Consider the following 26,584-nt stretch of genomic DNA (forward strand, 5'->3'; position numbering starts at 1 on the left):
CCCACCCTTCAAGCTCATAGTTCGGAGGGGGAAGACTGTTATGGTGGAGAGAGCAGAGAACATATGAAGCCAGGTTTTGACAGGCCAACACAAACTCTTAGGGATCAGGATGGAGGAAGCCAAAACTCAGTATGGCCCAGGCAGAGCCCTGCCAATTGATCTCTTCCCCAAACTTCTCAGATGTAAATTCTTCCCTGCTTCAGGGAGGCCTCCTTTCTTTCAGGTTGGGACTTAAGACTTCCACCAGTAATGTGTAAGTGTCTACGTGCACACATGCTTGAGCTTGTCCTGGGGGTTCATAACTGGAAACACCTCCCTGCTTGGTGCTGCCCTGGAGGCTGTGTGGATGGCGAGGAATCCACTTTTTTTTTTTAAATAAAATGAGTTTTCCTGTGTATACCAGGGAAAAGATGCTCAAAATCCAAATCACCACTTTATTGTGTGGCAGTCACAGTGCTGCCAGTCTCTGCTTTTCGTGTTACCCTCCACTCATCCAGGGCTCTACTGACATTTTACATATTTGAATATCAGATGCCATGGTCAAAGTCCATTAGGCTTCCTAATCCTCTTTTTCTTGAGTGCAGAGCTGGGCTTATATGAGTCTTAAGTATTGATATTTGTCTCTTGAGATCACAGTAGGGGAAAGAAGGGGAGGACAGGGATTATAGAGGCTGCATCAAGGTCATGTGTCCCCATTAGGGGGTGGGGGGTGGAGAGGGAATGCAGAGGCAAAGGCATTTGTTGATCTTTCACTCTGCAAACTGGTCCAAGAACTGGAGGTAGGCCTGGCGCTGGGGCGCGGCTGCCGGAATGAAGTGGCCACCAGAGTGGGTGAGGGCGATGGCTCCAGCGAATCGGCTACACAGTTGCATACTCTCCTGAGAGGGGATGACGCGGTCGGTGTCCCCAAAAACATGGAGGGAAGGCAGTGACAAGGGGCCCTGCAGGATGGCTTCCTTGAGGCCAAGGCCCCGGGGGCAGAAACCAGATACCAGGATGATAAACCGGGGCAAAGGGAAGCGGGGATCGCCGGCTTGGCCAAGGGCACACACAAGGGCTGCTAGCGCGGCCCCCTGGCTGAAACCAAGGATCCCATCGAAAGGCCCCAGCTTGCTCAATGCTTGTGCCACCGTTCCCAGGGCTTCCTCCAGACCTCTGCACACCGTGGGCTCTTCCAGTGCCGAGAAAACGTCTGCCTCCTGTTTGGAAAACCACCAGCCTCGAGGTTGCTCCTCCGGAGGGCAGGGCCCTACAGCGATGAGGGGGAAGAGTTCAGAGTTAGGGAAAGGGTAAATCCAAGGGGAGAGAAATGAGAAAGGGAGTGAGGGAAAGAGAGGAGGCTGAAGGAAAGAATAAAGTCTGGGGAAAATGAGGGGGGAACAGACTGACCTGGAGAGGAGACAAGGTGGAAGTCTGGGAGGGCCAGGCTGGAATTTGAGCGAGGGGCTGGGGTGGGAGGGATGGAGGGCATAGGCAGAATGAGATGGGAGGGTGGCAGGAATGAGGGGAGGGCAAGGGTGGCTGTGTGCAGGCAGGCGTTACGGGGACGAGGCAAGACAGAGAAGACTCTGAGCGCATTTCCGGGCAGGGCTCATCTCACCGGGGTCTGGCCCAGCGCCCTCAGGGCCCGCTGCGTCCGCGACCGGGTGCGGGCCGCTGAGGCACACGAGCTCTGCGCGGCCCCGCAGCACCTTCCGCAGCGCTCCAGTCTTCTCGCGGAAGCCCCGCTCGCTCTGCCGAAAACCGGCCAGACACAAGACCCGCAGAGGTTGAGACGTAGCCATAATTCCGGGCAAGCGCCAGAGGGACCGGAAGCGGTCTTTCCCCGAGCGGAAGTTGAACATAAGGGGGCGGAACCCAATGCCGGCACCACCCTGGAGGCGGGCCTCAGAGAGAGTGGGCGTTGCCATGACAACGGAGAGAGGGTGCGGCCCGGCCAGAGCTGGGGCTGATACCTGGGACCAAGGAGCGCTTCAGGGAGCGAGCGGCGCGACCTCCTCGTCTCTGCAGCTGCAAGCCTCGCAAGCCACGGCTGGAAAGGGGCGCGCGGGCCTCTCCTGAACCTGAGGTGGCCGACTTTGGTCACGGTCCCGCTTCCGCGACGTTCCCCACCCCGCTGACACGCATTTCCCGTAGCGGCCGCAGGGCGGCGGGCTCGGCTCGCGTCACCAAGGAGGCGGCCAATGTCTGGCCGCGCCCAAGCCTCTCCGCCCTCCTTAAGGTTCCTTCCTACCTTCCCCAGCGCCGGCCGGCCCGGGTGCTGGAGCAGCCGATCCCGCCCGTGGTTCACCGTCCACGGCCCCAAGGAGCTGCCGGCGTAGAAGTCCATAGGGTAGGGCTGCTGCCAGGGAATGTCCCTCAGGGCCACTGCCGCCTAGAGGAGAAACACCGGACAGTAACATCTGCCAACATTTTTCTACGCAGGATTATTTAATTCTGCCCTCACGACGGCCTACGAAGATCCTACTATATCCCTATAGCACAGAGAGGAAATGTGAGGTTCAGAGAGGTGAAGGGACTTCCAAGGCCACACAGCTAGGAAGTGGCTCAGCTGTAACTAAGTGCTGCCCACCCACCCCACTTCGGATCCCTTCCTATACAGAACTAGGAGCAAAGCCCACTCTCTCCCAGGGATTTTCAAAACGTGGTGTTACCTCATAGGGTGTGAGCAGCGGCTTGGGGAAGGCTGTGCCCCAGTCAATGGAGAGGCGTGGACATGCCACCTGCACCCACCTGGGAGGGGAAGTCACATCAGATCCAAGGGGGGGGTCCCCCTGTTCCTGGGCAGCATGCTGAAGAACATGGCTGTGTCCCCAACACAGCCAATGGGTGCTTACTATTCTAAAGTAAAGACTGTCACCTACTGCTGTTTAGAATAACACTATGGGGACTTCCCTGGTGGCACAGTGGTTAAGAATCCGCCTGCCAATGCAGGGGACACGAGTTCGAGCCCTGGTCCAGGAAGATCCCACATGCTGCGGAGCAGCTAAGCCTGTGCGCCACAATTACTAAGCCTGCACTCTAGAGCCTGCGAGCCACAACTACTGAAGCCCGCATGCCTAGAGCCCATGCTCCGCAACGAGAAGCCACCACACCGCAACGAAGAGTAGCCCCCGCTCGCTGCGACTAGAGGAAGCCCACGCCCAGCAACGAAGACCCAACACAGCCAAAAATAAATAAATAAGTATGTTTAAAAAAGAAAAAAAGAATAACACTATGGTGTTGCTTGTTTTCTCCCATTTCCTCCACTGACTATGAGCTTTCTGAAGGGAGGGCCTGGGCAGCTCATTTGCAATAATATCCCCAGAATCAAATTTAGTGCCTGGTACAGTGCAGGTGCCAACCACCCCTCCAACTCACCTCATGCAGAATGACTATGATGCTGCCGTTGCCTGTGAGCCCCCAAGCCAGACAAAGTAGGGAAGACCCACAGCCAAAGGTAGTCCCTGCTGGACAAGTGCTCTGTAAACACTAAAATTTCATGATCATGGAAGCACCGACTCCAGCCTTCAATAGGTGCTGGGCAGGACCCAGATTCTAAGCTTTTTTAGCCAGAGTCATAGCTAGACAGGTAAGGTGGGGAAACGTACACATCCACCTCAGGAAGAAGGCTAAGCTTGCTGGGGAAGATCTCAGAGAGCAGCAGCCTCACGAAGGGAAGTCCCAAGGCTCGGAGCCGAGATTCCAGGTGCTGTTGGGAGAGGGAGGCAGAGCTGGGGTCCCCATGATCAAGCAGCCAAAGCTAAATCCCTTAGGCTACTGATTTTCCCACCTCGGTTCCCAGTTAGTCCTCTTTTCCAGAGGCCATCCCGAGCCCTCTGACCTCCAGAATCTTGGGACTGCCCTGGCGGCCCAAAGTGCCCAGGATGAGACCCCAGGATTTAGCTGAGCGGGCAGAGGCTATGGCTTCTTGGCGGTTGGCCTGCATGCGCTGGTAGTCATAGTGCTCTCTGGACAGGACTTTGCTGTACGGGTCGTATCTGGAAAAGAAGCTGTCATGGTCACAGTGACAGCCACTTACAGGATTTGTGCTATATACACAGCTCCCTGACTCGGCCCCTTGGTCTCCTGAACCCTCAGACTCCATGCAGGCAATTAAGAACAGAGGCAAGGGCTTCCCTGGTGGCGCAGTGGTTAAGAATCCGTCTGCCAATGCAGGGGACACGGGTTCGAGCCCTGGTCTGGGAAGATCCCACATGCCGCGGAGCAGCTGGGCCCGTGAGCCACAATTACTGAGCCTGCACGTCTGGAGCCTGTGCTCCGCAACAGGAGAGGCCGCGATAGTGAGAGGCCCGCGCATCGGCGATGAAGAGTGGCCCCCACTTGCCACAACTAGAGAAAACCCTTGCACAGAAACGAAGACCCAACACAGCCATAAATAAATAAATAAATAAATAATTTTTAAAATTAAAAAAAAAAAAAAAGAACAGAGGCAAGAGCAGAGATTGTCTTTGGGAAGATCAGTTCCACAACTCGAGCAGGCAAGAGTGGGAGAGGGGTCTAGGATCCAGGTGTGATTCCAGGGGATGGGTAGGTGCTGCGCAGCAGCAACCCTTCTCCTGATACCCAGATTCAGAACCCAAGTGCCTCAGATCCTTAGGGCCGGGGGCTGTTAAGTGGCCAAGGGATGAGGAAGTTTGGGCTGATTGAGGGTTTCAGTGGCAGGGAACCCCACCCCCTTCCCAGCTGGTCAGCCCAGCTCAGTCCATACCGATAAGCGGGGACACTGGGGTTGGCAATCATGACAGACTCCAGATGGAAGCGGCCATCTCCAAGATATCTGCAGGGGGGAGAAAGGGGACAGTAAGTGTGGGGTGGGGCACCAGAAGAAGCAGGCACTGGCTCGGAGGTCCAGAGGACTGAGTTCCTGGCTATGCTGCTGACTGTGTATGTGAACTGGGACAAAGCATCATTTCACACACACCGCCCCCCTCACCCCACCCCACCCGCCCTGTTTTGTTTTTGGGTTTTTTTGGCTGCGTTGGGTCTTTGTTGCTGTGCGCCGGCTTTCTCTAGTTGCGGCGAGTGGGGTCTACTCTTCGTTGTGGTGCACGGGCTTCTTACTGAGATGGCTTCTCTTGTTGTGGAGCATGGGTTCTAGGCACGCGGGCTTCAGTAGTTGTGGCGCATGGGCTTAGTTGCTCCTCCCCATGTGGGATCTTCCTGGACCAGGGATGGAACCCGTGTCCCCTGCGTTGGCAGGTGGATTCTTAACCACTGCGCCACCAGGGAAGACCCCCATCCTGGTTTTTTCACATGTAAAATAAGTTTGAATTGGATGACCATTAAGGCCCCTCTAGCTATGTAATGCAGAATCTAAGAACTGCACCTCTCCCCACCCCGACCTTCTGGGGGGAAGAGTAAAGGGACAGCCAAGGCCATGGTAAGGCTCTAGATCTAGATCCTAACTTGGAGGTGGAGTGACAGATTCTCCCTCACCTAGCTCAATACAGATGTGGGAAGTAGTGTTCAGGGTGTCATCTATGCCACAAGTGAGCTTTCAGGGTATATACTGGCTACTCTCTGCCCAAACTAGCTCTTGGGTCCAGTTATTGAGTTGTAGTAACAGCCACTGTTTACTGGGCTTGTGCCTTCCGTGTACCAGGCCTGGGCTAAACACCTGACATGTATGACTTCACTCAGTCCTATCAGGTAATCCTCCAAGCTGCTACCTATAGTATCCCCATTTCACAAAAGATACAAGTGAGGTTCAGGGATGTTAAGAAACTTGCCCAAAGTCACACAGCTATTAAGCAGTATATCTGGGACTTGATTCTAGGCTTACCCATCAGGCTGTACCAAGCATGCCTAGGAGATGCTGTCCCTAACAGTACCTTCCCAGACCATGGAGAGGCCAGAGCATGGAAGACAATCTGCATGGCAGCTCCTTCTGTCTTGGAGATCACACCAAATTTTGATGACTGGCCAACACTCAGGGTGTCTCTCCTTCCAACACACACCATGACGCCCCCAGGAGTAGGCATCTATGAGCTCAGAGTTATGTAGGCACAGGCACAGGGGGAATGCCCCTCAGGGAGCAGGGCTCCCAGGTCTGGGCTGGGGAAGGCCCTGAGGTGGGCCTGCTAGGGGCAGGGATGTCCTGTGTGGGTGCAGCAAGGCTTGTGGGAGCAGCAGCAGCCCCAGAGGTGGGGCTGAGTCCGGGGAGTGCCCCTCCCTCCTTCCCTGCCATTAGCTGGCAATGGGGCTCCCCTCCCCAGTCTTAGCCGGGGGAGCTGTCGGCTCTGGGGCTGGCTGCGTTCACACAACATTAAGCATTTCCATTACCTCAAATAATTAGGCAGCAGGAGACATGCTGCTCCTGCTTGTTAGCTGTCCGGATGCTAAATTAATGGGGCTGCAGCCTGGGCGTGCCCATCCATCTTCTCCAATTATATTCCCACCATTTCTAGCCCACCCTCATCCCCCCATCAGGCCCTGATTCCTGCTCCACCCTGGGCGTAGCCTTCTGGATGTTGGACAGAGCACTGGAGAGGGAGACAGGAAACCTGAAACCCTATTTGGTCCCCATCTTGCAAGGTGACCTTGATCGAATGGCTAAGGAGCTTTAGACTCAGTTTCCTTCCCTGGATGATGAACCTCAGCTCCCTCCTAGGGTACATTTCTTACGTCTCTATGACCGGCACCCCATTTTTCACTTACACAACAGCCTCCACCTCCTTGGGTAGACGGGGGGACGTGCAGCCCAGGATCTCCCCAGGGGACAGGGGCTTGCACTGTGGGACACTCACACGATACTCAGCTTTCAGCTCTTGGGCAGCTGCCTGTAGGGATAATGAGGGAAGGGAAGCAAGTGGATGGGGAAGGAGAGGCAGGGCCATAGGACCAGCCTGGAGCACCTGCCATGGGGATCCAGGAAGAGCCTGGAGACTGGCCACTGTCTGCCCACTTACCTGCAAAGTTGACACAAACTGAATGGTGCTGACCAGCGCAAGGGCACTGGCTGGGGGAAAGGTGAGGCGGATAGAGTCCAGTAGGTGGGCAGTGTCTATCCGGATGTCCACAAAGACATACAGCACCCGGAAGTCTTGGGCCGAGGTGTCCATGGGAACTGGGAGGAGGGAAGAGTTCAGGAGACTGTTTTGGAAGGCAGGAGGGGCAGAGGGCCTGGCCCGGGCCAAGGTTTCTGAGTAGCCAGGACCAGTGGCTTTAGCCTGAGGGTTAGAGGGAGGGGTTGGGGGAGGTGGGGAGGGTGTTGTCACAGGTCTTTTAGAAGCTCCATCTCTGTCACTCGGCTGGGGGCCCAGACTGCTCTACCACCAACAGCCTTTCAAACACCCGCATCTGGGACAGCAGCATGGTTTCCAAGGCAACCAAATCCAAAGGAAAGATCCACCTGCAGTGCAGGAAGGCCAAGGCCATCCCAGAAACCGGGAGGGACCTTGTGCATACAAGCAGGACAAGGCACTGTGATGGAGATGAGCGTGCAGTCCCACCTCCCTGCCAGGGTCTGGGTGTCCTGGTCTGCCGTACCGAGGCAGCTGTGGCCATAGTGCACCAGGAAATCAGCTCCCAGGGCCCTTGCAGTAAAGTCATCCACACAGCAAGCCCCGTAGGTCACATCACCCATAACCATCACTTCGGCCTCCGTGAACCTGTTGGGGTGGGGAACAATGGGACAGTGACACAAGGAGGTAGCAGAGAACCTAACTGTGAAGGTATCTCAGGGCCCCGCTCCACTCTCCCTACCTCTCCCAATCCCTTGGGTTGGCAGCTGCCACTTCTGCCAACAGAGTAGGAGGGGCCCAGCTGCTACCTCCCCCAGGCCTGGCAGCAGCTCCTGGAACCGTAGCTGTATGAGGACGGACTCTGTAGCATCCTTATTCCTCTGCCCAGGCTCAGACTGCAAGAGGGACCCCCAACCCTCAGCCTGGCATACAGGGGGTCAAACACAGACCTCCGCCGCCCCAACTCCTCCCACCCAGAGCAATGAGCATGCACACAGGGGCAAAGACACCCACTCCCACACCCTGGCACCATGACGTGTGTGGGCAGGCGTGTGTGGATACACATAGCCTGCCCGTCGCCCAGACCCCCTGCTACCTCCCCACCCTTAGTCAGGGCCCTCTGTGCCCGGGATGGGGGGACCCATGGACAGCTCCTCCGCAGCACATGGCGCCACCCACACCCCTCATGCGTCAGGAAGAGTGGGCTCTGGCCAGCACATTGCCATGGGATCTGCTGCCAGGCCTGAATCACTGGGGGATGGGGTGGCTGGGGAAGACCCCACTCTCCCTGAACTCACCACAGGAATGGGGCCAGAGGACTAGCTCTTCCCTGAGACCCACCCCTGGGGCGTGGAGTCTGGCTCAGTGTCAGGGGGTCTCCCCATTCCTCTCCTGGGGGTGTGGTGCGGAAAGCTGAGCTGCTGCCAGGCAGCTCCCCCCCCCTCCCCAAATCAGGCTGTGCACAGAAGCAGATAATTCAGCTCCTTAGAATGCAGCCCAGGCATCTGAGTCAGCCAGAGCACTTAATTTTTTATAGATTAAAATGTATGCAAATTGGCCCGAGCCCGAGAGAGCATCCCCAAGGGGCAAGAGGGTGGGAGCAGGGAAGTGAGTCTGTGGCGGCGGGGATGAGGAGCAGGGTGGGGGTAGGGCAGCAGCAGGGAAGTGGGAGGTTCCCATCACGAGGTGACCTCCCCTTTCTTCTTTCACCCTCCCTGTTCCTGTGCTGGTTCCAGATGGCTGAGCACTCACCCCCCTCCCAAGGATGGCTCATTGTATTGAAGAAACTTAGATGAGGGAGGTAGAGGAACTGAATACCATCTCCTATGCGCTTCTCCCTCTGCCAAGCCCCTCTTGCCTCACTCCTCCAAATGTGCCAGAGAAAAAGTTTCCCCCAAGCCAGACCCCACGCTGACCACCCAGCCCACTGCAGGGTCAACTCTGAGGACTCTTAGCTTCTTCCTCAGGCTCCACCACCTGCTGTGGGCCCACCTTTGAAGATACTGGAATTGACTCATTTCTCCCTCCCAATTTCTTTTAGGGAAGGGGAGATTTATAGAGACAAGCAGGGATTGCAGCAGGCTAGGAGTTTAGTTTGGGGTTTTTCCCTTGGTGTGTGTATGGCTGTGGGAAGGAACACGGTAAGGCAGAGGTCCAGAAGGAAAAAATGATGCCAACAGGCAGAGCTGTAATGGACATGGGGAAGGTCTTGGTTCAGCTTCGTCAGTGGCCCAAGGCTCACCTTTCCAAGATATCCACAATGGTACAGGCGAAGAGGAGGAGGCCTTCAGGCATTTGTAAGGCCACTGCAAGACAGAGCAGAGACATGAGCAGAGGGCTGGGAAGAGACTGGGATGGGACGCTGCCCCTGGCTCGGCCAGGCAACCTCTCCTCCCCCACCCCCGCTCAAAGCTTATGGGCTCACCCTTCTTGGCCTGGGCCTGTTGGATCCTCCAGATGGTCTTGGGAATCTCAAAGTTATAGTTGGAAGGCAGGACTTGAATGGCTGCCTGCAGCTGGGGATTGTTCAGGATCTCAGGGGGTATCTGATTGGCCAAGCGGCCCCAAGGGGCTCGACCTAGGATGAGTGCAAGGCCTGAGTTGGTTGGTGCCTGGCCTAAACCACAGCCAGACCTGAGTGAGCTGTTACCACCACCCAAGTTTAAGGCCCAGATCCTAGATGCCAAGGGGATTGGCCCAGCCTTCTTCCCCACTGAGTTCATCCTGAAGCTAGAAAGACAACCTATTAAGCTAAGAGGAAATCTGTATAATTAATTTCCATGTTATGAGATTATTGGGAATCAAGGACTTGAGCGTGTGGCTCAGCTCTTACCTCAGGAGAGTAAGTTGACACCAGGGGACTCAACTGAGAGGCAAATGAAAAAAAAGTCCACACAACTGCTCCTTGATAGAGAACAATCCTGAGGAAACCCCAAGAGCCCAGCCAGCCCAACCAGTCTGGGAAAATGTCCCTCTCCTCCCAGCCCCTGAGAACACCTTGAAGTTCTGAGATCCTAGATATGAGATCTATAAGCAAACTGTTGTAAGTACTAATTTAAAAGACTGCCTTCCTTACTTGAGTCCCACTGACTATGTCTACACTGGTTAATTCCTGCACTCTTCCCTCTCCTCATTCAAAAGGGAAATAAACACCATACATTTAACTGACTTAACAAGTTCCCCAGTTCCATCATTCTACCCCACTTCCCACCCCAGGAAGGATGGAAAGAATACACTCTAGTCAGGACTGTGGGCAAACAGGTAAGGACAGAAAAGTGACCTTGCCCTTTAGGGCCTAGTAGTCTAGTGGCGGCAAATGCAGGTACAGAAATAATTACAAACCCCTGATTAAAGAAGAAGAAACATTGTAGCCCTTTAGGAAGGCTGCAGCCCTTTATCTGCATCCTACTCCCCATAATTCAGTTTAGCCCAACCCTGGTATCCCTTTAGGCACCAGACAGTTTGGGAATGTGACAAGGAGAGAAATGAATTTATTCAGCGAGTATTTATTGAGCCTGTACTATTTGCCAGAACTTCTGCCAGGGATCCTGCCAGACCTGACACTTCAGCCTCTGTGTGTGTGTTGGCGGGAGAGGGGGGTGGCGGAGGGCTGATGCATGGGTGGTGGTGGTGGTGGTGATGGTGCAGTGGAGAACTAGAATGGCAGGCTTGGGACCCTAAGTCCAGATTTGAATGTTACCACTGCTATGGTACTTGTTCAGATGTTTCAAAGGCCATGAAACACAAGCCTGCGTCTCTGGGCCCGCCCCTCTCAGAAGCTCCTGTGGCAGAGGCCCAAGTCCCCTGTGGTTGTTGGGGTGTGGGAGCTGCTAGTCGTAGCAGCTCGATTTGTCCCAAGGGCCAGTAGGCGCTTCCTTCTTTATCATTTGGCTGTAACCTTCTGTTTACGTCAGCATTCCTCGGTAGACTGTGAGATCCCTGAGGGCAGGGCTGCAGTCTAGTCCCTGCACCTAGCACAGGCCTGGCATTCAGCGGGCGCTCAATAAGTGCCAGGTGAATGAAACCTTGTGCATCTTTCCTGAAGCATTCCCCGAAGGCACACTTGTGTAATGCCCAGGGCAACGCGCCTGGCTCCTTCCCTCCCCGTCGGGTACGTCTTATCCGTGAGTCTTCAGGCGTCTGTCTGCCCGCCAAGGCAGGGGGGGTAGCGTTTCCGGCTTGAGGACTACAAGCTCCTAGGAGGGGCTGCTCCCGATCGTGCCCTAAGGCTGCAAAAGAAAGACCTGTCGTCCTGGACTCCAGCGACAGCCGCCCAGAGCGAGCGACGGCAAGGCCTTCCGGGTCTGGAGGAGAAACGCGCCGCCGCCATTAAAGGGTCCTGTCCCTGACTTGGGGGCCCTACCCCGAGATGCGAGGTCCGGAGGCCGCAGCGTTTTAGCACCCACCTCTGCCCGGGCCGTTTCGGCTGCCGGACTCTGTGGCCTCGGCCGCAACCAGCGCCGCCATTACCAGCTTGCCCACGTTGGTACCAAAAAGACAGCGCTAGAAGAACGAGGAGAGCGCAGACAGTGCGATCGATCGCCGATCGGCCAGCGAGGGGCGGGGATTTGCGGGGCGGGGACCGTGAAGGAGAAAGATAGGGGTGGGGCTACAGTGGACCCCCAGGTCAGCCGGGAAGGTCGAGACTCTCGGGAGCCCCTAGTGGTCTCCGGCCACAGCAGTTGCGTTCTCCCGGCGACCCTGTCCCCTCCTCCCCTTCCGGGCAGCTTGAACATGGTTCTCCCGGACAAGTGCCCTCCTATTTGCCGACTCCCTACCCCAGTTCTGCGGGTGGAGTCTTGTAAATGGGGACACCACAGGGTCCTCCTTCAGCTCCCCTCAATCTCTCCCCCCTCTTGATAAGCGCTGGATGCCTATGGGTGGGGCCGCATTCCCTGCCTCAGAGGACCCCATTGCTCGGACAGGACAGAACTCAGCACCCACCGAGCCAGTTCCAAGTTGAGTCTTGGTGCCGGTTTCCGGAGCGCTGGGTTGCCCTTACACCTTTAGAACCGACAGTGTGGAAGGTTCACCTGTGATAAACTGCTACCAGGGGAAGGCCCCCAGCCTGAAGGTGCTTTCCTGGGAGAGTGGGGAAGTCTAAGGACTCGACTGCCTAAACCTTCGGGATTCTGGCCAACGTTTGCCCTGCCTAGGCTGCCCCTCAGGCCTAGGAAGCCTTTCTCCTGATCAGTGGCATAAGCTCCTGGAATCCCAAAGAGAAGGCAGGGTAGCCAGTGAGACAGCCTTGACATTTGGAAGAGCAGAGTACCTGCAGGACTGGCTTTCAGCAAGGTCTGCCCCATAGAGCAATCGTCCCCCAGGGCCGTTTGCCCATGCAGCCCTCTGGCACCGTCTTCCTCTCTGCTCTCTATGTGAGCACAGCTGGCCCTTTAATGCGCTCTGTGGCCTCGGGCTCCCCTGGAGGCCCTCCCTGCTTGGAAACTCCTAATTAAGGTGCATGGAGAAGTGAAAAACAAGCAGCCAGGGACAGGCCTTGCCTGGGAGACTGCCCAGAGAGGAGAGGTGGCTGGGAAGGCTGGGAATGAGCAGCCAAGGGGAGGACCAGAAGGGGTCAGTGCTCTGCCCCTCAGACCACCAACTGATGCTCTTAGGACAATCACAGCTTTGGACAGGAATGTGGCCAACATGGGTCCAAGGAACACCCCATCAGCTTGATAAGAGTCCAGCCTGCACTTTCCCATTCCCTCAGGTTCTCTGGACCCCCAGGGTGTAGGATCTCAATTCCAGGGACCCCGTGAGTCCGGCCCCTCCCCATTCAGGACACTAAGGCCCAGCCTGTGGGCAGCTTTAGCTCTGGCTGCAGCTGTGAGTTCCAAGGGGGAAAAACTGGCTCCAGCAGAGTAATGGCTTCTCCCTAGCAGGCCCTGTATCCCTTAGGGCCTTTCCCTAGGCAGAGGTGGGCCCACTGGTGATAGAAGTCCCCCATCCTTTTATAACATTGCCCCACACCCCCTGTCCTAAATGAGTTGCCCTGGCACCCATTAGGAAATGAGCATGTGCCCCAAGACCCTGCAGTGCAGGACATTGGGGGCTGTCATTCAACTTAGGCAGAGAACACCTCCATCTGTCCATGGGGGTCTCCCTGCCAGAGTTACTCAGCAGTCTGAGTAATTACTGCCTGACAAGAAGGCGGGCACAGTGCTACCCCCACATTAAACTAAAACACCCACCCACGGTCGCCCCCACTCCCTGGCTGGACTCCAAAACAGCACCCAGCCAGAGGACTGAAATAACTCTGCTTCTCACACTCACGCCCAGCCCCAGTCAACTTTGCCTAAGATACTGGAGATTGTGGGGCAGGGGGTCATGGGGAGGCGGCTTGACGAGGTGGAAGGAGGATCAGCACACCCTGATTCAGGCCCATACTTTGGCACTGATCTGCTGTGAGATGCTGGTCAAGCTGTTCAACCTCCCTGACATTGGTTTACTGGTGGAGGGCCTCTGCAGCTCTCAGCATCATCGAGTTCAGCTAGTGTCTGCCTGGCAGGGCTCAGATGGGTGGCTCAGTCCAGCTCTGCAGCTGGTGGAGGCTAAGAGAATACCTCACCTTCTTTTCCCACAACAAGATGGACCAATTTTTTTTTTAAGATTTTTTTTTTGATGTGGACCATTTTTTTATATAGATTTTATTCATTTATTTATTTATGGCTGCATTGGGTCTTCGTTGCTGCACTCGTGGTGCGCAGGCTTCTTATCGCGGTGCAGAGCATGGGCTCTAGGCGCGCGGGCTTCAGTAGTTGTGGCTCGGGGGCTCTAGGGTGCAGGCTTAGTAATTGTGGCGTACAGGCTTAGTTGCTCCGCGGCATGTGGGATCTTCCTGGACCAGGGCTCAAACCCATGTCCCCTGCATTGGCAGGAGGATTCTTAACCACTGCGCCACCAGGGAAGCCCTGATGTGGACCATTTTTAAAGTCTTTATTGAATTTGTTACAATATTGCCTCTGTTCCACATTTTGGCTTCCTGGCCAAGAGGCATGTGGGATCCCAGCTCCCCGACCAGGGATCGAGCCCGCACCCCCTGCATTGGAAGGCGAGCTCTTTCTTAACCACTGGACTGCCATGGTAGTTCCCGACCAATCTTCTTAATCTTCAGAACAAGGTTACTCCCTCACCTCCAAGCATTTGCACATTCTTTCCTGCCTGGAATGGCCTTTCCCCTTCTCAGCCTGATGAATTCAGCCCTCAAGACCAATGGTATCTCTTCTGTGAAGTCTTTCTGGATGGTCTTCCCCCCCACCCCCCTACAGAGCTAGCAGAGCCCCCTCCCACACTCTGTATCTCTTCGTGTCACATTCTAAGATAGCTTGTGGGTCTTCCCCAACTGTGCCATAAACTTCTGGAAGTCCAAGCCTAGGTAGTTAGCACACACCCAGAGCCTCAGTGTGGTTGAATGCATGTATGGGTGAATGAATGATAATGGCCTTCTTTTTGACCTTCCGATCATGACAAGTTTTTCTCCAAGGAATCACACTACTCACGCTCTCACTTCAATTAGATCTCTGCTTAGATGTCACCTGCTCGGAATGGCTTTCCCTGATCTGCCTGTATCAGCTCCAGAACAACACCTGGCTTTTTCTTCTTCCAAGCGCCATCTCATCTGGACTTTCCTCAATTGGTCCCTATTAACTGTAAACTCCACAAGGGCAGGGACCTTGCCTTTTTCATTGGCTGAATCCCCGGGGAATAGTAGTACTCTACAATGATAGACCCTCAATAAATGTGCCTTTACAGGGTGACTTAGCCCACTCTTTTCCCCCTCCAGGACCCCTCTTATCCCAGGCCAGTAGGGGGTGCCGGCCTCCACCCAGGACTCATCTGGCCTGAACCTTCTCTAAGCTCAGCCCAACTGGTCCCCTGTAGGACCTGCTTTTTAGGCAGTGCCTCCTCCATTTTCCACGAAGCCCCAGGCGGGATCTGTGTAGACTGAGGGAGAACAGAGCCCCCCACCCTCCCAGGCGGAGATAGCTTGCCTGAGCCCCACATCAGTCTTTCCCTCTCTAGAATATGCAACTGGGCCTCCCCAATTCTTGCTGAGATGTGTAGACCAGCCAGGGGGCACACCACACCACCCCTCAAAAAGGATAGTGTCCTGGGTCTCGGGATGCGATGCGACTGGGTCTGCCGGAGCTATCCTGGGCAAGGAGGAGCCGTCGAGCCTCCCGAGGAGGAAGAGGACCCGGCCAGGGAGTAGATGGGCAGGGGTGCGGACTTGTAATCGGGGACTCTGGGCGGCGGTCCTCGCATACCAGCCGGCGGGCAGAGCGCACGCTTCCAGCTGCCTGTCTCGGTGACCTCCATCCGCGAAGGGCGAGCGGGGGGTGGGGCGGCGGGTGCGAGCCCCGGGAAGCCCACGGGGCCCGGGAGGGGCTCTCGAGTGGCCCGACGACTGGCCCGGGGACTGGGGCAGGTACTTGGACGGCCGCGGGCCGAGGATCGTCCCCGGGGTCGGACGCAGCGAAAACACCTTGGGAGGCGGCGCCGCACGGCTGAGCGCCGCTGCCCTGGGAATAGGACGGCGCTCAGCACCGCGAGCTGAGAGCACTTTCATAAATTTTGTATGGGAGGCGCTCCGTGAGCGGGGGCGGGGAGCGGAGAGAGAGAGGGAGGGAGCTAGCGAGCAGGGGAGGGAAGGAGGGAGGAGAGGTGGGGGAAGCCGGGGGGAGGAAGGGAGGCGCCCCGCTCCGCCGATCGCACAGTCCTGCAAACGCGCGCCGGGCGCTTTCCCCGGAGCTTGGCGGTGCGTGCGAGCGCCCTTTTGCAGCAACCGCGGCGGCGGCTGCGGCCCGAGGGGGCGGAAAAGAGGGGGCCGCGGCCGGGCGGCCGGGGGGCGGCGTCCCCCCTCAAAACCGCCTGCAAAGTGCTCGGGGCTGCAGAAGCAGGCCGCCAGCTCCGCGGAGCAAGCAGCTCGCCCCGGGGTTGCCGGGCAGCGCCGCGGTTGCTGGTGGGCGCCGGTGCCCTCGGCGCGGGGCTCGGGCTCACCATGCCCCTGCGGGGCCGGGCCGCCGGGCACAAGCGGATTCCCGGCTTGCCCCCGCCTCGACGCGCTCGGATTAGCTGCAGCCAGCGCCCAAGGATTTGAATCCGGACCCTGGGAGGGAGCGCGCCTAGGCCGACCTCTGAGTGGCGGCCCCGCGGCCAACATGCTTCGCAAAGGTGAGTTGGAGCCGCAGGGGCAAGTTGGAGTTGGATACGCACGGGGCAGAGCCGCGAGCCTGGGAGCCGCCCGAGAGCTGCCAGGCGCCGGGGCTCCGAGCCCGGGAAGCAGCTCTGGGCAGTCTGGCGGGCTTTGCGGGGACGCACCCGCCGAGGAAGTGCTGCTGGAGGAGCTCAGCCCCCGACTGGGGCCAGTAGCGAGACACGGGATTTGCTCCCTGGATCAAGCGGCCAGGCCTAGGGATCTGGCTCGGCGAGGTCATTTCGAGACCACAGTGAGCTGCCCCTGATGGAAGGGGAGCCGGCCTCCTGGGACCTTAGCTTTGCCAGTATAAAGTTTTGACTTGCAGGCTCCATCCCCTGCGCGGGCACACGCCGCCAAGCTTCTGCCGCTTTGGCGGGGCCGGGTCCAACCTGCGCTCCGGTGCAGCTGGCGGTCAGTCACCGCGCGGCCCGGGCGCTCACTCACTGCGCGTCCTGGTTCCCAGGTGGGGCCCGGACCCGGGCACCTTCGCTGCAGCCCCGTTTTGGTGGTCCTCAGCGGCGGGCTCTGGACACCCAGCGGCCGAGGGTTGGTGGCTAGCCCCTGCTGATCGGTTCCTCAAACTTTCCTTCTGCCGGGAGCGGAGGGATGCGAAGGCGGAGGCCGTGCCGGGAGCGTGCGCGGCCGGAGCCAGGCTCAACTTAAGAGCTGGCCCCACGACCACCTCACGACGACCCTCGGGCTGTCGGGCTCATAGCTGAGCGCTGCAAAGTTGGCGCGGGCGCTGGGGAAGTCCCGCCGCGCCCCCACGTGGCTGCCGCGCCGGGAGCTGTCCCCAGGGCCCAGGGAGGGCAGGTGACCACGCCGTGAGCCCACGGGCTCCGCCAACCGCTGCCCGGGCCTCTGCGTCTACCTCTCTCCCTTCCCAGGTCCGGGTGGGCTGCGGAGCCCCGTCGGGACCCCCTCGTCCCTGGCCCGGGTCGAGCGGCTGACGAGACGCGGGCGCCTGCGGCTGGCTGCCCGGGCCCTGCGGAGCCTGATGAGGCGGGAGCTCAGGTAGCGGAGGGCCTGATCCCTGCGCTCCGCGCTCCAGCCTTAATCCGCCCCTGTTTCCATGGCAACAGACCGAGGTGTCGTAAGCACAGGATTCTGACCTCACAGTAGGATCGGGAAGGAGAAAATGGGCAGGGGGAGGTAGCGGAGGAGGGGGAACCAAAGCCCGGAGATGGGCGGGGAGGAGCAGATGTGGGGGTCATGGAAGAGACCCCATAAGCAGGTCGGACAGGTAGGTGAAGAAACCACGCCTGCGCTGGAAGCAGTAAAGCCGGTGTCTCGGCTGTCTCAGGCCGACCCAGGAGCCTCGGTTGCCCCACCGTGTCAATATCCACAAACTTGTGTGTGACTTGTGCCCTCCACGTGGGTCGGTGCAGTGCAGGGGGGAAACGCTGACTGCCTTTCACTGTGGGTGGGAAAAGTCTCTGCGGCTGGTTGGAGAAACCACTTCACGGATACACCCCAGTTCCTTTTCCCAGCAGAAAGGGACTAAAAGCCTTTTCAGCAACGGGCGGTGCTGGCCAGAGTGTGTCTGCACAGAGAGGATGCTTTTTTACACAGCTGAGCGCAGGCCCAGGTCTGGGCAGCCTGGGCCAGGCGCCTGCAAACTTGCCCCAGTGGGGAAGGCTTCCCAGGCAGTTTTAAAGGCCGCCATGTCTGGGCTGCAGGTCTGTGATGGAGATAACAGAGAGGAACTGACATCTCATCTCCCTTTTGGTCTTTTGTCTTTTGGCAGTTTACAGTTAAAAACGAGCCATGAAGCAGCCCACGCACTTTATTTATATGGTTTAAGTGCCCAGGGAGGCTTGAGCAGCCTCCAGGAGCCTTTTTCTCCCATCCTTGCTAGCCAGAGGCCCAGCTTGGGATGAGTCCAGTGCATTCTGGGGGCGGCTCCCCAGGGGGAGGCTCTTTACCTTGCCCAAGAGGTGGCCACTGGAGGCTTGGCAGTCACGTGTGTTTGCCACTTGGGCTATTTTTCCCTTCCTGCACAGCTTCATTGGCAGGAGAGGTTTTACCAACCAAAGAGGCTTCCACCTGGATTGGCCTGAGGGAAGCAGAGCAGAGAAGTCCTTTGCTGGGCTGGGCTGGGCTGGGCTCCAGTGGCCTGGAGCCTGCTGGTGGGACATAGTGTGGGCAAAGGACTTTTATTTGGGTCCTTTCCTGGGCAATGTTCTCCCTTGGCCCCTGATCCTGGTCCCCAGGACTGGTCTCTTTTGCGCGTACAGGCACACACACACACACACGCACACAGGCCACTCAAATTCTCTGTGTGGATTCTAGGTGTGTGCCCAGAGACAAAGATATGACTGGGGCTAGTGCCAAGAGAGGTGGCCCTTGAAGTTTCTGCTTCTCAAATTGTTCCCAAAGGCTCCCGGCAAAAATGTCATAGCATGGATTCAGAACGCTGTGTGGGATCCTGGCTCTGAGGGAGTTTCATAGTTTAATTATGATTTGGAAAAGGGTTTGAAAGATGAAGAAAGAGTAGCCCTCCCTAGATCCTGGGAGAAGAGGGGACCACGAGCCCTACCCATCCTGCAAAGAAACCCCAGAGGAGAAAGAAGGTGAGAGTAGGGATTGGACCACAAGGGTCGTCCTTCTGATTGTTGGTTGTCCTATTGCAGTTAACATGGTGCTGTCCCCAGGGAGGACATTTTAGGAACTGGGGGTGCTGCCTTGCATCTCTTAATGAACAGACTCTACTGGCCACAGCCCTACCTCTGTGAACCAGAATAGCCCTGCTTCCTCAGTGGATCTTGCTGCTGACAGCGCTGGTAGCTTTAGGCTTCAGCAGCTGCCCTCCTGGCTTTTCCATCTCCTGGCCTACCCCAGAAGAACCAGGGATATAAAAAGCAAATCTCTGGTCAGAGATGAGAGGCGGTCAGGGCAAGCGAGGCCCCGAGCCACCCAGCACCATCCAGGAAGGAAGGGCAGCCTGCTGGGGGTTTTGCTTTGCAAGAAGCGGCCTGCTTAAGGTCAGGATCTATGGTTTTCATTTTTAGAGCTATAAAAACAGAATGCAAATCAACAGCCTCTGGGCACATACAGAACCTTAAAGTTTTTGTCTTGTTAAGCAAGGAAATAGAGTGCCAAATAGGCTTTGTTAAGTGGCAGTCTAATTAATAATTTAAAATCTTGTAGCTGTCTTTCATTAGAATTTATCTGTACATCAACCACAAAATCAGTCAAACACACTCATTTATAAGTTAATGCCATCCCTGAATAATTCAGCAAGAGCTAGATTAAGGCCTGCAACCCAGTAAGATGTATTTTGTTCTTTTGGTTTCCATAGCCTGATGGGCTGGCCTAGTGGCTAGATTGGGTCTCCTTTGTGGGAAGAAGGGAAGGTAGAGGGACCATGGGGTTGTCAGATGCTTGGTTGATTTGAATCCAGAGGTTCCCTAGGGAATCAGAGAGTCTCCATGTGGCCAGGTGTAAGGAGGCTCCTCTTGGAGCTATTAGTGACATGGCCTCCTTAGCCCCAATGGAGAAGGGAAGTGGGGAGTGTTCCATGGACAGCCAAGACACTCTGCTTTCTGCTAGAGAAAGTGTAGAGGGGAAATACAAGAGCCCTGGCTAGAGGGTTGAGATATGAGGCTTTTTAGCCCAAATCCAGGTACAGAAGTGGGATTTCAGTCTTCCCAGCCCAATTCTGTCCCGTTCAAGTAATGCAGCCTAGTGAAACCAATGACACCAAGACAGTTTCCTTAATTAGGAGCTTCCGGACTTCTTTCCTCAAAGCTCCTGGTCCTTATGCCAGCAAAGAGAAGCCAAGAGGAAGAATTTTAGGGGAGCACCAGGTCACCTCAATAGAGAGGAGAGGCAGGGTGAGTTGCTAAATAAAGTCCATGCATGCATTTTCTCACCAGGATCCAGAATAAAAGCAAGGAAAGCAGTGCAATGCTCCCCTTTTGTGAGCTCACACAATGTGGGAAATGTGTTTTGGTTCGGTCTCTGTCATGCCAACACAGAGCCAAGTCCTCACTGCAATTTCCAGGTCCATTTTCTACAGAGGAACAGTTCAGGACCCAAAGTCCCAGCGTGGACATACTGGCTCCTTTACTGCAAGAGTGAACCTGAGTTTCTGGTCTCAGATTCAGGCTACCAACCCCGACCCCCCTGGAGGGTTAAACAGCTCTGTTTTAGGAGACCAGGTGGATAACCAGAGCAAACAGTGGACTTGACGCCAGGAGAGGTTCTCGGCCAAGTTTGAAAAGAGGAAGTCTCATTAGGAAAAGGAAAAGACAGGGGAAAAGGGCAGGTGTTTGCCCCCTGACCTGTGACAGAGTTGACAGCAGATGGGACCGAGGAGGTGAATGGGGCCTTGTGGGGGGTGAATCCAACTCCAAGCTTTGGAGTCAGGGCCTGAGAAAGGACAGAGCAGAAGTTCACTCTCTGGAGATGAGAAGGAGGGGGCAGGCATCATGAAGGATGTCAAGAACGGATCTGTTTGGTACCATCTGCAGTGAAGTGGTGGTTAAGGTTAAAGCAGAGAGGAGATGACAGGGAGGGAACAGATGGCCGAGGAAGCAAAATAACTGGCAAAACGGGAACAGAGCCTCCAGGGACAGCAGAAGGCAGGACCTCCGTGCAGAGTGCTGGAAGCAGCCTTTTCCTCAGGGTGCGCTGACCAGGCCACCCTGGGTAGAAGTGAGTCCGAGAGACGAGTGAGGCAGGCACCCCAGGGCGAGGGCTTCCTCAAGGCTTGGGAGAAGACCTAGGGAGACATCAACTCCAAGGCAAGGGGGCCCAGGAGCAGGGACCTTTGGATGTCGTTGAACTGGGGAGAAGAGGCACGGCTGACTTGGTGTCCATCACTAGAGCAAGGGGAGGCCATGCGGGTCTCAGAGCATACTTGGCCAAGCCTGCTGGGAGGAGGGATGGATGCGAGCTGGAAGTGGGCATCAGGGAATGTGTCCCTGTCCACATGCCAACAATAGCTGCTTATAACTAGTGATGGGCCAAGCTGAGTGGACTCCATGCCTTACCTCATGCAATCTCCACAACCACCCATCAAGATCAGTCTGTGCTTGTCCCTGCTATTGAGATAAGGAAACCGAGGCACAGACAAATGAACTCCCTTGCCCTGGGTCACCCAGCTGGCGCACTGAGTCAGGATGCAATCCCAGGTTTGTCTGCCACCACGCTCTTTCTCTTGCTCTCTTAACCTTTAAGCTCCACTGCCTCACATGCCCATCTGCCTTGATTTATATGACATTTGTTTTGCGAGGTGCCGGGCACTGCTGAATCACTTGTGCCTCGTTACAGAGTTCCCTGGTAGTTCCCATACACTCCCCTTCTGGTGTTCCTCCAGGAACATCTCTGGCTGGGACTTGGGGCTCCTGATACCCTGAACCCCTCTCTCATGTGTCCTCTTCTACCCTGTCCACCTCCACACACACACTTTCTGTCTGGGGAGACACACCCCTCCCCTACTGTCTCCTGCTCTGGATTCTTCATTGCAGACAGGGATGAGACAGTGGGGCAGCACCAACCTGCCTGCTTTCATGCCCATAAGAAAGGTGGAGCCATGGTTTATTTGGGGGCTGGGATCTCTCCATAGGTTGCTCTCCGTGGCTCCCCTTCCAGACTATCCTGGTGGACTGGCTAACAGAGCCACACCCCAAACTGGTCGGTGACTAGGGAGCAACAGCCCCTGGTGGTGGCAGTTAGCAGGCTGGATGAGGGAGGTCCCTCCACCTGCACCTGCCCCTCCTCCTCTGGAATGTTCCTTCACTCCTGGGGGCGCTCCCATGGCCCAGCCCTAGCCGGTCAGCTGGGTGGTAATTGCAGAACTCAGAGCTGTCCTCCACAAGGGATTTCTCCTGCCCCCTTCCGGCCGCGGTTGCGTACCTGAGAGGCCCATTCTTCCTGCAGTTTGGAAAAGAAAAAAAAGGCAGAGTGCAGCCGATCTCGCGGTGTAGAAGAGCAGATCCCCCCCTCGGAGCGAGGAGCGCCTCTCCTCCTCGGTGTGGGTGGCGCGGGGTGTCAGATCTAACGGATTCAGCGGGGTGCTTCCGAACCTGTGATTACTGTCTAATCAGTCAGTGAACTTGGGACCCGAAACTGCAAACAGCCCCTGCTATGTGATTCACAAGAGGTGCTGTGGAGGCCTCCGTGCCGGCATAGCAAGAGGGTTGGCACAATACTCTATGTGTGTGTGCAGAAACACACCTGGTGAGCATGCAGCAGGCTCCGGGAGTGCACGCCAGAGGTCCACAGTGGCAAAGCTGAGCATCCCGAATGCTCAGCTGTGGGCTCTGGCGCTTAGGTCGGCACTCCCACCCTGCGGCCAGTAGCGTGACGTTGGCACCACGGGTGGCTGGTGAGCCACTCAGTGGGGGCCCCGGGAGTGGGCAGGCCAGCACTCTGCATGCCACGTGTCGGGAACAAAGCTCGAGCGGGTCTATGGCTCACCCGCCCATGCAGGGGTGGGTGGGCACGACTCATCACATGTCTGCCAGGGGACAAACCACCGCAGCCCTCGGAGCCGAGGCCTCTTGGTAGCGTCCTGGGCTGATTCCAGAGGACAGTGGCACTGTGGTCGGGGTGGATCTGCAGGAAATGGAGCAAAAAATTCTTCCCCAAGTCAGGAGAAGAGCTGAGTTACCAGCTCTCAGCCCACAGAGGTGGCGTGAGAGTTGCTTCTGCCTCTAAAATTGTCCTAGCAGAGTTCGCCATGTCCCTCTCTGGGCACCTGAGCCAACACGTCGTGAAGGGGGCTTTTATAGAGGGATTCATGAGACCCTAGGGGGAAAATTGGCATTCTTCTTACAATGATTTATTTATAGGGCGATTGGATGATGGGGAATGGAGGCTAAGGTGCCTCCATTAGTGAGAAGCACACAAGGCAGGAAGCCTTGCTCTGCATTTGACATTTCACGGGGCGACTCCTACCAGGGAGCTGCTTTTTCTTTTAGAAGGTTTTACCTTTAATGTTCTATTCATGGGCTTGTCTGAGCAGGCTGGGAGGAGGAAGGAGCAGGCAGTGCGGTGGGCTTCGGGGGAGGCGGGCCCGGGTAGGTCACTCAGTGGCCAGCGTGGGGCAGCCTGGGCAGGCTGGGCATGGGGCGAGGGCTGTGCCGGCAGCCTGCCGGCCAGCACGCCGGCCACCTCCTCAGCCTGTGCTGCAGGCAGCACGCCTCACGGTGTTTACCCTCCTGTCTGTCTCTGTCTTCACCGGCCGCCCGGCTCTGCCTGTAGCGGCAGCTCTGCGCGACCCTGGCTTTGGCCTGGCTAAGGCCTTTTCTTCCTGGGGACCCTGGGGCTCTGGAAAGGACCCCAAAATTGGAGTCCCAGGGCTGGGTTTGGTTCCATCTCTGTGGCTGACTCACTAGGACCCTGGACACTGGGCCTCAGTTTCCCCATCTGTAATATGACTGGATTGACGGTTTGACAAAGGTTTTTCGGCAGTAGAAGAGTCTCTTCAAATCATGTCCAGTGTTAGAGCCCAGAATACAGAGCAGATAGCGCAGGTGGCCCTGGTCAGAGCTGGCTCGAGGGACCTCCTCCTCTGGCCTGACTGCTACCCTAGCAGCTCCTCTAGTTTGGGGGCTGGGGAGTCCCCTGTGGTCCGCCGCCAGCAAGCAGTGCTGGCAGGAAGGCCACTGGCTGTGTCGCGTGCTGACGAAGAGGACACTGCACTGCCCACAGGCCTCGGTTTGAGCTCTCTCTCATGCAGCGGGGCTTGGACCCCTGGTGACCACTTAGCTGGGAGAAGCTGTCCACACTTGGAGTCTGCTTGCCCTCACCTCCCTCTCACCCCTGAAGGAGGACACATCAGCCATCACTCCACTGTCACCTCTCTGGCTTGACGCTGACCCTACCAGACATTTTCCTTGTCTCACCTGACCTGGTGGCCTTTGACTCCATCGGCCATAGTTTCCCTTGGCTTCCCCGATGGCAGCTCCCCTGGTCTTTCTCCTACTTCTGTGGCTGCTCCTTCTCAGCCTTCATTGCCAGCTTCACTACCTCCTGCCATCCTTCAGTGTGGTGCCTCCCAGGCATTGCCCTGGGCCTGCTCTTGCTCTGGGGGTGTCAGCTCAGCTCTGGGGCTGTCAGCTCATCCACGGCTGTAGCGCCCATTTACTGACCCCCCCCCCAACATCCCACCTCCGGATGAGATGTTGCTTCTGACGTCCAGAGCCATCCAGCCAGCTGACCCCTCCCTCAGATGTCTCCACTGGCAGCCACACAGGCCCCTCAAACCCAGTGTGTGTGAAACCGTGCTCTTCCTTCTACTCTGAGCTCTGAGCAAACTCGCTCCTTCCCCATTTCTCCCATTTCAGCATTTGGCACTACGATCCCTGCAGGTACCGTCAGCCTGAGAATTGGACCCATGAATGTCCCCCCTCACCCCACCCCTCCCCATTAGTCTGAGAAATGCTGCCTGTTCTCCCTCAGCATCCTTTGCGCACCTCTTCTCCCTACCTCCACCCTAGGCTCGGCCACCATCCTCTCCCCAATCACACCAGCAGCCTCCCTGCCTCTACTCTTGCCTTCACCCAATCCAGCCTTTACATGGTGGCCAGATTCTACAATGCCATGGGATCTTGTCCCTCCTTGTTTAAAAGACTTCAGTGATTCCTTTTCCTTCTGGGGATAGTCCAGACTTCCCAGCCTGGCTGTCAGGTCCTCCTCTCTTGCCCCACCTGCAGCCCCACCCTCTCCTCTCCCTACTCCCCACTTTGAACTCTGAGGTCCAGGTCTAATGAGCTTCTTTCAATCCCTCGACTGAATTGTGCTCTCTCTCTGTCTCTAAGGATTTGCAACAAGCAGCTCCCGCTGTTTGAACACTCTTCACTGCCCTCTTCCCTTTCACGCTCATCTTTCAGGACTCAGCTTACGCATCACTTCTCTGGGAAACCTTCCTGCACCCCCTGGATTGGGGAGCAGTCCTCGATGTCCCACCATATCCTGTACTTCCGGTCACAGTACTCTATTTTTTTTTTTTTTTTAATTTTTGGCTGCATTGGGTCTTCATTGCTGCACGTGGGCTTTCTCTAGTTGCAGCGAGCGGGGGCTACTCTTCATTGCGGTGCAGGGGCTTCTCATTGCGGTGGCTTCTCGTTGCGGAGCACGGGCTCTAGGGTGTGCGGGCTTCAGTAGTTGTGGTACGCAGGCTCAGTAGTTGTGGCTCGTGGGCTCTAGAGTGCAGGCTCAGTAGTTGTGGCACACGGACTTAGTTGCTCTGCGGCATGTGGGATCTTCCCGGACCAGGGCTCAAACCTGTGTCCCCTGCACTGGCAGGCAGATTCTTAACCACTGTGCCACCAGGGAGGTCCCACTCAGTCTATTTTATTGCAATTACCTTTATGTTATCTGCCTTCCCCACTGGATGGCAAGTTCCTTGAGGAGACAGCTTACTCTTTACCCCGCCGCCCCTTCAGATCTGCTCTCCACCCTTCTCCAACCTGCTCTCTGTCCTGGGAGCTTGGTCTGTTGAACTTCAGCAATGAGCTCCCATGCCCTCTTGCTTCCAGCTGGGTTCAACCAATGGTGGGTCGCCATGGGCTCTCTGTGTCCCTCCACCATAGGTCACCCAAAGGTTCTCCCAGAAGTATAGCCTGAGACAAGGATTCAAATGCAAGTCTTTATTTGGGAGGGATCCTAGGAAACACTAGGAGACGAGTGGGGAAGTGAGACAGAGAAGGGAAGAAGCCAATAACAGGTGTGTTGTCATGGGCAACCAGAACTTAATCCCACTGCGGAACTTCAGATACAGTCTAGAACATGCACCTCAAAGTTCTCTCACTCCAAGGGGAGGGAGCTGGGGTATTTATACACAACCCCCATCCCTCACTGGCTAAGTGCTGTTCCCCTGGAGAAAGCAAAGACAGCTTCCCTGCTAGAGGAGGCCCTCAGGCAAAGGAATGCGGATTCTGACAGTTGGAAGTCAGTCTGGTATATGCTGAAAGTGTCAAAGCCCTCACAGCAGCTCTTTCTCCAGGCTCAGTAAGAGCTCCCTCTCCTCACTCAGCTCTAGGGGGAGGGGGCCGTAAAAGACATTATCTCTTAGGGTTTCCTTACCCACTCTTCTCATCTTTATTATGTACTCATCAAATTACTCAATCTGACAGCGCTCTGTTTTTCTTACCAGGACCCGACTAATACAGCATCCTGCACAAAATAAAATGTAGCACAAGTGTGGCATTGGGTAAAGAGTACTGAATCAATAACTAATGTCGTGTCTTTATGAGCTGACTGGCAATGTTGATTGAATGTTGATTACATGTTAGTTGGAACACAAGGAACCTGGTACCAAAACCTAACTTTTAAATTGCTCTGCAACTGTAAGAAAAATTAAATCACGATAACCTAGGGCTTTAAAAAAAAAGAAAAGAAAAAAAGAAACTTCGTATCAGGAACCAGGAGGAAACAGATTTTTTTTTTTAAGTGAGGAGTATGG

At 56.3% G+C, this 26,584-nt stretch overlaps 3 protein-coding genes across 4 annotated transcripts in view; 1 reads left to right on the forward strand and 2 right to left on the reverse strand.

The window, feature by feature from the left end:
* Positions 1-420: 420 nt before the first annotated feature.
* OVCA2 (OVCA2 serine hydrolase domain containing) lies at positions 421-1,945 on the reverse strand. Its single transcript, XM_061174914.1, has 2 exons — positions 1,601-1,945; positions 421-1,249 (listed from the first exon to the last, which is right to left on the reverse strand). The coding sequence occupies exons 1-2, from the start codon at positions 1,908-1,910 to the stop codon at positions 750-752; spliced, it is 810 nt and encodes a 269-aa protein (XP_061030897.1). The 5' UTR covers positions 1,911-1,945; the 3' UTR covers positions 421-749.
* On the reverse strand, positions 1,162-12,272 carry DPH1 (diphthamide biosynthesis 1). 2 transcript variants are annotated; one of them, XM_061174912.1, is made up of 14 exons: positions 12,238-12,272; positions 11,372-11,468; positions 9,391-9,561; positions 9,208-9,271; positions 7,492-7,613; positions 6,912-7,069; positions 6,661-6,782; positions 4,712-4,780; positions 3,824-3,980; positions 3,591-3,691; positions 2,655-2,733; positions 2,234-2,374; positions 1,956-2,063; positions 1,162-1,249 (listed from the first exon to the last, which is right to left on the reverse strand). In XM_061174912.1, exons 2-13 carry the CDS (start codon positions 11,430-11,432, stop codon positions 1,974-1,976), a joined length of 1,335 nt encoding a protein of 444 aa, XP_061030895.1. In that variant the 5' UTR covers positions 11,433-11,468; positions 12,238-12,272; the 3' UTR covers positions 1,162-1,249; positions 1,956-1,973. The 2 variants fall into 2 exon arrangements, with proteins under 2 accessions (XP_061030895.1, XP_061030896.1); XM_061174913.1 differs by having other exon boundaries at positions 9,391-9,543; positions 12,238-12,267.
* Positions 12,273-16,079: 3,807 nt separating this feature from the next.
* Positions 16,080-26,584, forward strand: part of RTN4RL1 (reticulon 4 receptor like 1) — a 66,006-nt gene continuing 55,501 nt past the window's right edge. Inside the window, exon 1 of the mRNA XM_061175978.1 lies at positions 16,080-16,142. Coding sequence (XP_061031961.1) covers positions 16,130-16,142 — 13 coding nt within the window. The 5' untranslated portion in view covers positions 16,080-16,129. The remainder of the gene's footprint in view (positions 16,143-26,584) is intronic.

This window comes from Eubalaena glacialis, chromosome 19 (assembly GCF_028564815.1).
Source record: "Eubalaena glacialis isolate mEubGla1 chromosome 19, mEubGla1.1.hap2.+ XY, whole genome shotgun sequence".
Taxonomy (NCBI): domain Eukaryota; kingdom Metazoa; phylum Chordata; class Mammalia; order Artiodactyla; family Balaenidae; genus Eubalaena; species Eubalaena glacialis.